At 46.7% G+C, this 14,818-nt stretch overlaps 1 protein-coding gene and 1 pseudogene across 1 annotated transcript; one reads left to right on the top strand and one right to left on the bottom strand.

The window, feature by feature from the left end:
- The first annotated feature begins 4,740 nt into the window (after positions 1-4,740).
- On the top strand, positions 4,741-5,011 carry LOC117189272 (kinesin-like protein Klp61F). The gene is made up of 2 exons (XM_033394441.1): positions 4,741-4,834; positions 4,894-5,011. The coding sequence occupies exons 1-2, from the start codon at positions 4,746-4,748 to the stop codon at positions 5,009-5,011; spliced, it is 207 nt and encodes a 68-aa protein (XP_033250332.1). The 5' UTR covers positions 4,741-4,745.
- A 6-nt stretch (positions 5,012-5,017) lies between these two features.
- LOC117189271 lies at positions 5,018-7,245 on the bottom strand (annotated as a pseudogene).
- Positions 7,246-14,818: the final 7,573 nt, after the last annotated feature.

The following is a 14,818-nucleotide window of genomic DNA, read 5'->3' as shown; positions in this document are numbered from 1 at the left end:
AGCCATTTTGTCCGTGAGCTGGGCTACCACCTCGTTTTGCATCGTGCTGATGGCCTGTGTAACCATGCTACTAACTCTTTCAGCGGTTATGGCTGCTCGTTTTGCTTGGCCTGGGACCTGGTATTATGAGGAGTACTTCTATCGACGCATAGCGTCTTGCATGTGGGACAGGTAGTATGGGTCTTGACATGTGACTCAATACAAGTTTTGTGAAACTCGTGGCTGCACTTTGTTTTCAATGTAGGAGCCGAAGCCAAAGTTTTCCCACACAACTGGCATTTTGGCGCCGGAGCCGGTTCAGGCTCGTTATCGGGGTTCTCCATTGTACAAAAAAATAAATCAAACTTAATTCCTAACTGTCCTGACAAAAATATATTCCACAAAAACTACACGACAAAACCTAAACACTTACTTATCAAACGCAGACAAAACCAAAGTTAAAAATGTATTAATAGTAAAACTAAATTAAGAATTCTAGTTAAAAGTCAGATAACTTATGCTAGCAAACCTAAGATGACATAAAAATTCAAAAATAATAAGTAATTGTACGTGAACTCAAATTGCAAAGAGAACTGATTCCTCGTGTTATAATTCATAGCTTCCTACGTTGCCAACTTAGGGTCAATGGCCCAGCAACCGCCACAGCTGTTCTCAAGTCTCGCTTCCCTTGTACAGCGAGAGAGCTAGCAAATCAACAGCCCTACCAAATAACACACATGGAATGTAAACCACAAGAATAGAACGCAAAGAATATGATACGATAAAATAAAGTCATAAAAATTTTTGCCTTACGCATAGCTAATCCCCATGCGAAACGGACCCTATGCTAATTGAGACCCCAATTCCTAAGCACAAAAGAAAATGAAAAGAATGTGTACGCGCGCAGACGCCTTGCACTTGTCGCTGTCTAATCAAAACCAACAACAACTGCATGCGCGAGCCGTGGCCAGCTGCTGCTTTGATTCGAGCCGCTGTCGTCCAAAAATCTCGGCTCGGCACTCTATACTTGAAATGAGCATGCTGCTCCACGTTGGGCGCCAATTTTTAGTTATAATACTATATCTATGATTCATTAATGTAACGTGTTACCTACGCACGTCTGTGTATATAAATCCTGCCAGGCTAGCTGTTATTCAGCGAAGGGTAGCACACGCTTTGGGTTTCCGGCCTCTGCTCGTCGGCTATTGGAGTGATGTTCTTGCCCCCCTCCTGCTGGTGGCCTATACGCATTATACCGCGAATGAAGTAGCGTGTCACGACGAAAATGCTTAACCGGGAGACACTGTTTATCCCTGAATAGAATGGTGGATGTGTGCTGGAAAGGTATCTCAACTCCGCCTCTGGTGTTGTCGAGGTCGTGTCGCGCACCCTACCATGGCCATTCCAAACCGTTCGATTTAATGACGGAATGGCCCTTTGTCCGGGGCGTCCTACATGGGGAATTTGCCAGCGAAAGCAAAGCGCTAGATTAATACATTATAAAGTTTATTCACTTACTGGCTAAAACAATAACATTACCCGCAAATACCATAATATAATCACCCACATTAAAAGAATAGCTAAATGAAATATATGTATAAAAGTCCTACAAATACTTGGCTATGTGCCATACAAATGATATACAAAACACGTCCGAAATGGACAAACTAACTTGCTTGCTGATTCCGTAATGTTACGAAACCAATGCGAGTGGGCTCTTCTCCCTCTCACTCACCGACCGGCCCTAGTTCCCTTGTTTCAAGTTGTAATTTATTAATAACAGAATTTAAGTCCACTCATACCTTTTCTCCAGTTTATGGCTCCATCGGCGAAAGCGCTTTCCTCGATGAATAACTAAAGCTGCTGTGGCGGAAGAACACTTAAATGGGCACAAGGTTGTGGGAAATCATATTTGCAGATCGGCGAGAGTCACGAGAAGCCACTACCAGAATCAAATCTAACTCTCTCCTAATTAACTCCGCACAGAAATCATAATTAATTACACATTTACAAACACGAATACAATTACTCCGTCAATCCGTTGCTTCCTCTTTTTATACCCGATACTCAAAATGAGTATTGGGGTATATTAGATTTGTGGTAAAAGTGGATGTGTGTAACGTCCAGAAGGAATCGTTTCCGACCCCATAAAGTATATATATTCTTGATCAGCATCAATAGCCGAGTCGATTGGGCCCTGTCTGTCTGTCTGTCTGTCCGTCTGTCCGTCTGTCCGTCCGTCTGTCCGTCCCCTTCAGCGCCTAGTGCTCAAAGACTATAAGAGCGAGAGCAACGATGTCTTGGATCCAGACTTCTGTGATATGTCACTGCTACAAGAATATTTCAAAACTTTGCCCCGCCCACTTCCGCCCCCACAAAGAGCGAAAATCTGTGGCATCCACAATTTCGACGATACGAGAAAACTAAAAACGCAGAATCGTAGAAGATGACTACATCTTCTAGAGAGCAAAATCTGAACCAGATCGTATAATTATTATAGCCAGCATCAAGAAAACAATTTCATTTTTTCTCGCCCTGTCTCTCTCTAACACACACGTAGCATAGGCGGCTTTGCTTAGAGTAAAACATTAGCGCCTAGATCTCAGAGACTATAAAAGCTAGAGCAACCAAATTTGGTATCCACACTCCTAATATATCGGACCGAGACGAGTTTGTTTCAAAATTTCGCCACACCCCCTTCCGCCCCCGCAAAGGACGAAAATCTGGGGATATTCAAAAATCTCAGAGACCATTAAGGCTAGAGTAACCAAATTTGGTATCCGCACTCCTGTTAGATCTTACTATAAAACGTGTATCTCAAAATTTCGCCCCATCCTCTTCCGCCCACACAAAGGACGAAAATCTGTTGCATCCACAATATTGCACATTCGAGAAAACTAAAAACGCAGAATCATAGATAATGACCATATCTATCAGATTGCTGAATCTGGATCAGATCAGATCATTTTTATAGCCAATAGGAACAAATCAATTTGCAGTGGCTACGCAGCGCCCGACGTCACGCTCAGACTGATTTTCTGTCTCTCTCGCACGCACTCTTTGTCGTGTCGTTCAATATTAGCGGCGTCTGCCGGAGGAGAGCCATACTGACTAAGTATCGGGTATTACTGTAGAGTTGCGGTGTCCGCAGCAACTCACAACGTTCCCCCTCGTTTTTTCTATTCTCTTTCTCCCGACTGTTATCTATGTTTCCTTTCCACCTCCTGAGCGAAAGGGAACAGCACAAATTCTTTTCCCCTGCTTCTGCAGGTGAAAGGTACGCGAAAGCAAAGAAAAGGCCAAACGGCCAATCTCCGACGGTGCTAGATCGACACTTTCTCTCCGCCGATCTGCTCGCGACCAAGGGACGGGCCCTCCTTATCTGCCGCGTCGCGCTCGACTACTAAAGTGCCGACGCCAACGCCTCGGGAAGCTAGCCGCTTGGGGGGACCAAGCGCTCCTCAAATGTCTTCTCCCTCTGCTTCCACGCTCGCTTCTCCGATGGCTGAGCGCTTTCCTGATAATCCCAAAGGTTTAAACGCCACTTTGTTAGGCTTGCGGCTGCTGTTGTTTGCTGGCTGGCTTCCTTGGACGATCGAATCCGCACTGCTTAACTCGATTTACTAAGCGCCAAGACTACAAATGGGACAACTCTTTATTCTCCTTTAGCCCTTCTCTTCTCTTCCCGCAGCACTTACCCCAACCGGACTCAGCGCTATACGGCTTCTGACGACTGAATAGCCCACTCGCCTTCAACCAAGAATCTCGCAGTCGAATCTTGGATTTAGATATTTAGATTCCCTAGAGTTTTTCTCTTCACTAAATTCTTGGTTTTTCCTTTTCGTCGGACCGATACGCAACCGACTCAATGGACTTTCACGAGGGAATAGCCGATAGGGACGCCAACGTTCTGGCGGTAAATCGTCTAACAGGTCCCTGGATGCATTTTCAACAGAGATAGCCTGACGTTTTGACCTGTTACCGTCTTTTTGGTTTTCCCTTGACCTGTCGTTCGCCTGCCACTCTGAGCACTAGATGGCGCCACAAAAACTCAGCATTCCCTGCTACAAGCGCTACACCCCGTAGATGTTGTGCCGCTGCTGGCGAGGCTGTGCCGCAATCTGCTGCTGGCGGCGATTGCGTCCTCCACTGCTGCGGTAGCCAAACTCCCTATCATCGTAGCCGCCGCCGACGCCCCGCCCCATGATGCGCAGCTCCGGATCGGAATGGGCATGCCCCATGGAGGGACCGAACCCGGAGTCATTGCCCGATCGCTGTGTCATCTTCATGGATCGCCGGAACGAGGGTGGCGGCTGGGAGCGGGCATACCGCTGTCCCCTCACCGACCGCTACCTGGAGCGGGCATTCCTCGGCCGCTTGCCCGTCCGCGTGCACACATAGCAGCAGATGCGCCAGTAGAGAAAACTATGAAAGAGAGAAGTGGTGTGGAGTGGAGTCATTAGCGGCGGAGTCACGCAGCTGTGGAAATGTCAGCGCGCAGAGGCTCACCGGAATGACGTGGCCATCACATCCCCAATGTTGGACAGGCAGATGAGCATCAGCGGGATGCCGACGATGGCATAGAAATCGTTGTCACCTTGCCCCAGTCGGATTTTAAGGTCTTTTAAGGCTTTATTTAGCTGTCACAAAGTTGAAAAGAGTAAACGTGTACATTTCCAAGTGCTGGAAACAAAAGTTTCACACCACATTTTGGGTGGCATCATTTTTACGCGCTAAAAAGTGAATTTTGATTTTTGTGCTGTAAAATGGACACATCGAACAACGTACGCCTGCAACTTCAGCAGCAGCAGGCACGCACATCGAATCAAAACATTCAGGTCTATGTGCGCGTTAGGTGAGTGCCCCATCTCCGGGTAGTAGATCGCCCAATAAGTACGATTTCCATCCCTGCAGGCCGCTGAATGCACGCAAGCGATGCATACGCTCCGCAGAGGTTGTGGATGTGCTCAATCCACGCGAGATCCTCACGCCACACCCTCGACTCGAAGTTGACGAAGAAGTTTACGTTTGATCTGGGCTTCGGCCCCGAGTCCAAGCAATGCGATGTCTATGCGGTGGTGGTGTCGCCCCTGATCGAAGAGGTGCTAAGCGGCTACAATTGCACGGTGTTCGCGTACGGACAGACGGGTACTGAACAGAACAGAACAGAAATAAGTTTAAAACTGGCACAGGGAGAGCTTTTGGTCGTGGCTCACCCAATTCCTGGCTCAGATGCTGCTTGGAGATTGCTGCTCCAGATTGTCCTGCATGCGATCCTTGAACTGATCGCAGGCACTGCGTATCTTTTCATCGGTGTCCCTTCGCCGTTCGATGGTGCCATGAAGCTGCTCCGTTTCATTGGTGGCCAAATCTGCCACGGTCAGGATTTTGTGCGCCTGCGTCGTGAGCGTCTCCTCCGTTTTCATGTGCGAGGCCACCAGCTGTTTCTTCTCCTTGTAGTAGACTCCCCTTGGTGTCGGTTAGGTGCTGCTCCGTTTTCTTCAGCTCCTGGGTCTTCTCCACGAGACTCAGGCTCACCTCGTTGAAGGTCTTCTCCTTCGACTGCAGCTCATCTTTGAGGGCCTTCAGCAGCAACATCTTCTCGTTGATTCTGCGAGTCCATTTTCATGGTCATCTCCCCGTAGGTCTCCTCCGCCAGATAGATGCCATTCTTGTCTCGCGCTGCGAGGAGATCTCGCTTCAGTTTGTCAATCTCCTCGGTGTACTCCTTGAGGACCGTTTTCTTGGTTAACTTCTGATTGACTTCTGGCTTATTCTGAATATTCTTCGCCCGATGCGCGTACTCCAGCGTGCTGAGTGTCTCGTCAATGTCCTTGTGCCCTGGCGAGATGGTGGCATTGATCGAGGTCTTTGTCCGGCCGCCCCGCGACTCCTGCAGCAGGCGCGTCAGCTTCGATTCGCGGTACGGGACATGGGGGGCCCGATCCACCAGAGCGGTAATCACACGGCCCAGCGTCAGGAGGCTCTGGTTGATTTTGACCGTCTCGCGCACGCGTATCCCCTTCTCGTTGCCCGCCTTGGAGACGTTCTCGCTGCCCGCCAGATCCACCAGATTGAGTTTTCCGATCTTCAGCATATCCTCGCCATCGATGCCGTTCTCACGAATGTGCACCACTATGGAGAAGACGGTGTGGCTGCGCGAGGACTGCGCGTTCATCATGGTGGTCGCGGTCTTGCGTCGCTCCTTGCCCTTCTCCAGGAGCTTGTAGACATCGTCCTTGCTCTGGACAGTGATCTCCTCGAGCCCCTCGCTGATCACCGAACCCTTCTTTGTGCTGTCGTCGAAGATGCGTATCTTTGTGGAGTCATCGGTGGAGAGGAGGTCGCACAGCTCCTCGTTGTACAGCTCCAGGTAGGAGATGCGCATCGTAAACTCAACTTCCATCATGCGGAGTTCGTCGAAAAGGTGACTCAAGGCACGCGGAATGATGCCCACATCAGAGTCCTACAAAAGGGCCAAAGACAAAAGACAGGTAGAGCAGCAATTAACGTTTGAACCGCCTCCCTCGTCCGATTCTAGGAATTAGAAAACTGGTTCCCCTCTACTCACATCTTCCCAAGAGGACTTCAACTCCGCGGTCTCATTCCCCACCATCGTGTGCGTCTTGCCAGTACCCGTCTGTCCGTACGCGAACACCGTGCAATTGTAGCCGCTTAGCACCTCTTCGATCAGGGGCGACACTACCACCGCATAGACATCGCATTGCTTTGACTCGGGGCCGAAGCTCCGATCAAACGTAAACTTCTCCGTCAACTTCGAGTCGAGGGTGTGGCGTGTGAGGATCTCGCGTGGATTGAGCACATCCACAACCTCTGCATAGCGTATGCATCGCTCGCGTGCATTCAGCGGCCTGCAGGAATGGAAATCGTACTTATTGGGCGATCTACTACCCGTAGATGGGGCACTCACCTAACGCGCACATAGACCTGAATGTTTTGATTCGATTTGCGTGCCTGCTGCTGCTGAAGTTGCAGGCGTACGTTGTTCGATGTGTCCATTTTACAGCACAAAACTCAAAATTCACTTTTTAGCTCGTAAAAATGATGCCACCTAAAATATGGTGTGAAACTTTTGTTTCCAGCACTTGGAAATGTACACGATTACTCTTTTCAACTTTGTGACAGCTAAATAAAGCCTTAAAAGACCTTAAAATCCGACTGGGGCAAGGTGACAACGATTTCTATGCCATCGTCGGCATCCCGCTGCTGCTCATCTGCCTGTCCAACATTGGGGATGTGATTTTTTGATTTGTAAACTTGCTCAGGGCACTTAGTGTGACCCTGAAGCGTACTTTATTAATGTTCTTATTACTAGGTGCAACATATAACATTATTTATGGAAACATTACAATTTTTTTAACATTTAGGTATTTTTTTTTTTACTTTACGGTAACATTGATAATAACAGACAGAAAAATACTAGACAGTTATCGATTATTGCTCTTGTAAACAAAAGTTAAGTTAAGTCTAAGTCTAAGCTAAGTCTTTTTTCTGACTTAGGCATAAAAATTTTGTGACGCCGCTCCTGGAACCCTCATCCGGTGCGAAACGGAGGCTTGGACGACAGGGAGACCTCCAAGCATCGGCAACGCAAGCGCGGCATCGTCTCGTCCCTCCCTCCTGGCCGAATCCAGCCGATGCCACTCTAAGACGAACGGCGACGCATATGCTTCTTTCTGTGAATGATATGAAACTCCTGGCTTATTTTAATATTATTTTATTTTCAGGTTTATGTTTTGTAGGTTTGGCGATCAAGCGTCAGGAATCCAGTTAGGTAATTTGTGTTGTTATATTTATTGGATTTTTATACCCGATACTCAAAATGAGTATTGGGGTATATTAGATTTGTGGTAAAAGTGGATGTGTGTAACGTCCAGAAGGAATCGTTTCCGACCCCATAAAGTATATATATTCTTGATCAGCATCAATAGCCGAGTCGATTGAGCCCTGTCTGTCTGTCCGTCTGTCCGTCCGTCCGTCCTTCCGTCCGTCCGTCCGTCCGTCCGTCCGTCCGTCCGTCCCCTTCAGCGCCTAGTGCTCAAAGACTATAAGAGCTAGAGCAACGATGTTTTGGATCCAGACATCTGTGATATGTCACTGCTACAAAAATATTTCAAAACTTCGCCCCGCCCACTTCCGCCCCCACAAAGGACGAAAATCTGTGGCATCTACATTTTTAAAGATACGATAAAACCAAAAACGCAGAATCGTAGAGAATGACTATATGTTCTAGAGTAAAAAATATCAACCAGATCGTATAATTATTATAGCCAGAATCAAGAAAACAATTTCATTCTTTCTCGCTCTGTCTCTCTCTAACACACAGCTTCATAGTCGGTTTTGCCAATTGCAAAATATGAGTTCAAGGATCTCAGAACCTATAAGAGCCAGAACAACCAAATTTGGTATCCACACTCCTGTGATATCGGACCTTGACCGTTTCGTGTCCAAATTTCGCCACACCCCCTTCCGACCCCGCAAAGGACGAAAAACTGGGGCATCCACAAATCTCAGAGACTATTAAGGCTAGAGTAACCAAATTTGGTATCCGCACTTCTGTTAGATCTCACTATAAAACGTATATCTCAGAATTTCGCACCACCCCCTTCCGCCCCCACAAAGAACGAAAATCTGTTGCATCCACAATATTGCACATTCGAGAAAACTAAAAACGCAGAATCATAGATAATGTACATATCTATCAGATTGCTGAATCTGGATCAGATCGGATAATTTTTGTAGCCAAAAGCAATAAATCAATTTGCAGTGGCCACGCAGCGCCCGACGTCACGCTCAGACTGATTTTCTGTCTCTCTCGCACGCACTCTTTGTCGTGTGGTTCAATATTAGCGGCGTCTGCCGCAGGAGAGCCATACTGACTTAGTATCGGGTATAACTGTAGAGTTGCGGTGTACGCAGCAACTCACAACGTTCCCCCTCGTTAACCTTTGTTTTGACTGATTTTAATTATTTTCTATTTACAGGTTCGATTGGTCCATTGGGAGGTTTGCGTTGAGTTTGGTAAGTAAGTCTATATGTGCTTTTCCTTTGGTTAATTTTAGCTACATTTTATTTGAAGGCTAAATTAATTTATTTAGAGGTTTGTGTTGAATTTGGTAAGTCAGTTTATTTCTGTTTTGGCTGTTTTTGATTGTATTTTATTTGCAGGTTTTGATTGGTTTGTTTGGAAGGTAGCGTAGTAAGTGAATTAATTTGTGTTTTGACTGATTATTGAATGTATTCTATTTGCAGGTTCAATTGGTTTATTTGGAGGTTTGCGTTGTGTTTGGTAAGCGAGTCTATTTCTGTTTTGGCTGATTTTGATTGTATTCCATTTGCAGGTTTTGATTGGTTTGTTTGGAAGGTAGCGTAGTAAGTGAATTAATTTGTGTTTTGACTGATTATTGAATGTATTCTATTTGCAGGTTCAATTGGTTTATTTGGAGGTTTGCGTTGTGTTTGGTAAGCGAGTCTATTTCTGTTTTGGCTGATTTTGATTGTATTCCATTTGCAGGTTTTGGTTGGTTTGTTTGGAAGCTAGCGTGGTAAGTAAATTAATTTGTGTTTTGACTGATTTTAATTGTATTTTATTTGCAGGTTCAATTGGTTTATTTGGAGGTTTGCGTTGTGTTTGGTAAGCGAGTCTATTTCTGTTTTGGCTGATTTTGATTGTATTCCATTTGCAGGTTTTGATTGGTTTGTTTGGAAGCTAGCGTGGTAAGTAAATTAATTTGTGTTTTGACTGATATTAATTGTATTTTATTTGCAGGTTCAATTGGTTTATTTGGAGGTGTGCGTTGAATTTGGTGAGCGAGTTTATTTCTGTTTTGGCTAATTTTGATTGTATTTTATTTGCAGGTTTTGATTGGTTTGCTTGGAGGTGATTTGGTAAGCGGTTTAAGTTATGTTTTGGCTGCTTTTAATAAGTTTTATTTGTAGGCTTATATTTTCTGGATTTGGTGATAATGTGTCCATTTTTGCTGTGCCATTGGACCAAGTCTTAACCATTCGGCTGGAAGACGCCTTCCTCTTCATCCCCTCTGTGGTCTGGCACTATAATTCTTTGTATACCCAATGGTTGGCCCCTGATTCTTTCAAGTATTGTTTCCCTAGTGTATTTCCCCTTAGCATACATTTTTCTGTACACGTCTATTTGTAGTTCGCAGAATATGTACGGGTTTTAGCCTTTTCCAGTCTTTCCTGTTCTTCATTTTCTAACCTCAGCAGAGTAGGAAGTCCTTTCCTCAGGATGGGTACATACTTCTCTACTATAACTTTGCGCTCAGCTTCGGAATAGTATCGAGTCGGATCCAGATCTGGATTTGGTTGTTCCTGACGTTGTCCATTACTACGCGGGAGGATAAACTTCCGGAGTTGATTGTCATATCTGTGGCGGCTAGATTTCAATCTATTAGGGACATGGGGGTTGGTCAGCAGTCTGGCCACTTCGGAGTTTGAGTGATCCACGAGTGAGTTAGCCGCTAGCTTTCTCGTAAACCTCCTGTCGTTTCTTGTGTATCTTGTGGCCCTAACTGCCCTCCTCACTAGTCTTCTCTTTTTTGGTTTGTGATGTGCACGGGAACAAAAGTTTGTCAAGGATAGTAATGGGTGTGGTGGAGGAAGGGCGGCACGGCACGGCACGGCACACGACAGACACCACAAAAGAACAGGGCAACACAGAAAAACGTCAATGGCGACACGGCAAAGAACAACGAAAATGCGACACGAAACGGCACGAAACGGATATAGCACGTCCGACGATCGCGACCACTCGAGCGGGTGGACGAGATGAGAGTGGCGGACGAGGTTCATGGTGGAACTCTCACATGTCCACCAACTCTCACACTCTCCCCCCCACTCGGGAGACCCGGTCGCCGATCGTCATTTACCGGTGCTCTCACCCCCGGTTCCACTTTCACTCACCCCAATACTGAGTGAGATGAAAGTAGTCCGAGGGCAGCAGCACCGATAAGTAGGCAATGGAGAATTGGAATGGCCGTTTGTTATAGTGGCTGTCTGTGTTGTCGTTGGTTAATGGCTAGTGTCTTATGTTCTTTGGCTCTGTGTATTGGCTGCTCTGTTGTTGGGGGATGGGATGGAAAGGGATGGGGGAAATTTGCCTGCTCCCGTATAACCACCCGGATACTTTCAACTTCCGGATGTTACGATCCGGGCGCGTGACGCTCCGAAGAGTCGACCGCATAGCATCATGTGGGCGGTTGAAATGGCTTTGTTGGGGCATTTGGCAGAGTGGCGTAGATTGGCAGTGTTCATTTTGTTCCTGCTTAACCGCATTTGGTCTTTAGTTGCTTTGAAGTGGGTAGGGGGTGGGGAGGAAATGGCTGGGCGTAATTGCCGAATTTGCGACCGATAACACACTGGCATTGAGAAATGCATTTTAAATTTGAATTGGCTTTTTGGTGTGCTATCGGTCAGAGTCTGGTATTTGCGTGGTATTTTTGGTAATACCACGTGTCAAGGGGAATTATGGGAATGGCAGATAGGTTGGGAAGAAGAGTAAGTAGGTAATAAAACTAATTAGAAACTACGAAAAATATACAATTAACTACAGAAAAAACTACATTTATTTACAAAAACTTATTCCTAATATCACAGGCTAGCAACTAAAACTATGGACAAACTATCTACGGACATGCAAAAACTACAGAAACAACAGGATTGACATCTACAACAAATACATTGATGCAGACAAGGTAAAATAAACGATAATTGACATACATTTACAACATATAAACATATTAATTATATTTATTTTATTTCTAACAGGAGGACAAACAACAACGGAGCACCGGCGGGCATAACAAACGCAATGCGAACATTACGCTGTATACCGGCCGGCTCTGTTGTCCCCCTGTGTGCTGTTTATTGGCTGGCTGGATGTGTGTATTGGCGTGCATCGTGGGCAAAGGTGTTCATTGACGAGCGGCTCTGGTCCGGCCGCCCACGTTGCATCTGTCAGGTGGAGATGGCGCCTCCAATCGAGTGGCACTGGTCCGGCCACCCGAGATGCGATCGTGGAATGGAGTGGCATTGACATCGGTGTGTGATGCCAACGAATCATGATATTGGCCGCATCCAAGTGGCGAACTGGTCCGGCCACCAGGATGCGTTGTCGATTTTGTTGCTGTTGGCCGCATCCGAGTGGCTGCTGGTCCGGCCACCCAGGATGCGCTCTCAGTTGGATTGGCCTGGCCTCCTCGGCCACGTTCATCGTCGGTTTGTAATGGCGATTTGAGTGGCTGCTGGTCCGGCCACCCAGTTGAGGAGGTGTTTGCTTTGGCGTGTGATTTTAATTTGTTTATTTGCAGGTACTTGTCGGCGTTTAGATGTTGTTGCTGGCGACCCTTGTCTGATTTGTGTTGGCGTAAGAGACGTTTGCGGGTGAGTATTTGTGTTTATTGGCAGCCTCTCTCCTGATTCTCCTTCTTTTGCAGGATTTGCTGGCGTCCGGCGGCTCAACACCAGGCCATCCCGCCCTCACATAATTGGCATGAGAGACGGGCACGACCCAGTGGAGCGGCAACAGGCGCCAGCATCTTCGTCGTCGTTGTAAATGGCAGCTGCTGGTTTGAAGTGGCGTGACGTCATTGTGATGGTCGTATTGACGTCTTTTTCCTTTGTTGCAGTGGCTGGCCTCTGGACTTCTGTTGGAATTGACGGTAGTGCTGCTGATGAGGCTTCCAAATTTCCAAATTTTCCAAAGGGAAAAAGAGAGAGACAAAATATTCGGCACTTTGACGGAGGGACTAAACCTCAGACACGTCTCGACTCCACAACGTTCACGACACGACTTTCCATTTGGTGTCAAGTGTGTGTGTGTGTGTGTGGTGTGAGTCAAGAAAGTGAAGTGGGGCCCCGCTCAAAAGTATGCTGTCTCTTCCTTGTAATTCTCCCTAACTTAAAATTTGATTTGCAATCCCCTGTGAGTTCGTCAACTTGATGTTTTGTTGGCTGTAATGCGGTATAGGGTCTTCAATCCCCTCTACTACCCTTGCCGCCTGCTGAGGGCAGACGACTAGGAATGTAGCATGTACATGTGGGCGGGCAGTTTATAGGGGGCGTAGTTGTGTAATGCGAAGACTAGCATTTTTGGCTCAATTTAGGCCGTAGTGGTGGTGTGGCGGCAACTGGTGCTGATTTGAAAGTCGATTTGAAACCGATAATCAATTGTCAGCACCGTTGCCGCCGAAGATTTATCACAGATTGTAATAATTTTGTAGTGGGGTGTCGGAGAACCGCACTAATTACGAAAATAACAATGGGGTGTGAAGAAGGGGTTAAAGAAATGAGATCGAAAATTCAGAAAGTGCAGTGTTGCAACACGTAGTCAATTGAGGAATAGATAAAGAGAAAAGGTAAACAATGCAGGTGCTTTGCGTGGAAAATAAGAGGAAATACACTAAATAAAAAGAGACAAGCACTTGCAGAAATAACAATACAGATAAGTAGTAGACTGGAGTGAAGACGACGGAAAAACAGGTAATAAAAGAGATACTACACTGGAACAAAGACGAGACAAAACAGGTACAATTGATTTACGTTTACAATATTACAATAAACATAACAATTTAAAATAATGTCTATATCTTTTTCTATAATTACAGGGAAGACAAGAAACAGCGGAGCATCGGCCGGCATAGCAAAACACAATGCTTGTAAAGACATTGCGTTGCATACCGGCCGACCCCGTCGTCCCCCCTGGTCGTCGAAATTGGCGTCATCCGAAGTCGTCAGAAGTAGGTGCAATTAGCACCTCGTCGACGTTGTGGCTGTGGCTGCCCTCTTGGAGAACCAGTGGCACTGGTCCGGCCACCAGCTGGGATCCAGGAGTAGACGGCACACATATTACTGTGGCGACACGGGTCCGGCCGCCACAGTGAAATGGATGTGAGTGTGTGTGTGCGTCGGCAATTGTGGCCCTAATGTAGAGCGAGTGGCACTGGTCCGGCCACCAGCTGTGGGCAATGGCGGTCAACGACACACCTACTCGAACGGCACAGGTCCGGCCGCCCAAGTATAATGGATGTTTGTGTGTGTGTGTCTGAATGGCTGGCGGTAAGTATTTTGAGAGCCCTTTTTAATCGTATGTGTGGCTGATGGATTTTTTCCTTTTCCAGGACCATTAGGCACTCTGAATGCCATGGCACTGGATCCGGGCACCAACTAAGGACGATGGCGGACACGACACACATAACTCGAACGGCACAGGTCCGGCCGCCCAAGTGTAATGGGTGTTTGTGTGTGTGTGTCTGTTTTTGGCTATTCTAGCAATCACCAACGCACTGCATTCGATTTGAATTTGTCCGGCCGTATGATTTTGCAAGTGTGTATGGCAGCATTTTTATTCGTTTATGTTTTATTTAATGGCTTTGATGGCGGCAGCGTGCGTTGTTCATTTTTGTTGTGGCATGCGAGTGATATGCATTTGTCATTTAATCCAATGCAGTGGCAGAGATGTGTCCAATTAGTACACAGCGTTCCAGGATATCTGGTTGTCAAGCTGGTACCTCATGTTGCGGGCGTAGGCCTTACTGTCATCCATGGAGTCGTCATCTGTCCACATCTCATCGTCATCATTTTCTTCATCCATTTCAGGATCCGTCTCTGGAATGCCGGCTGGCGTTGGCCCTAAGGTTTTTTGTGGTTGGCCCTAACGTTTTTTGAGGTGGCTGTGATCGTGGTGGTTTCTTTGACCGCCTGGCTGCTGGGGCAACCACTGTTGCTGCTGCCATTGTTGGTGGATTTTCCGATGTTTCTGGAACTGCTGGAGTTGCCGTCACTGCCTGGGATTGGATGA

Source organism: Drosophila miranda (assembly GCF_003369915.1).
Source record: "Drosophila miranda strain MSH22 chromosome Y unlocalized genomic scaffold, D.miranda_PacBio2.1 Contig_Y11_pilon, whole genome shotgun sequence".
NCBI classification, from domain to species: domain Eukaryota; kingdom Metazoa; phylum Arthropoda; class Insecta; order Diptera; family Drosophilidae; genus Drosophila; species Drosophila miranda.
The sequence above is the reverse complement of the archived record's forward strand: the minus strand, read 5'-3'. Positions and strand labels throughout refer to the sequence as shown.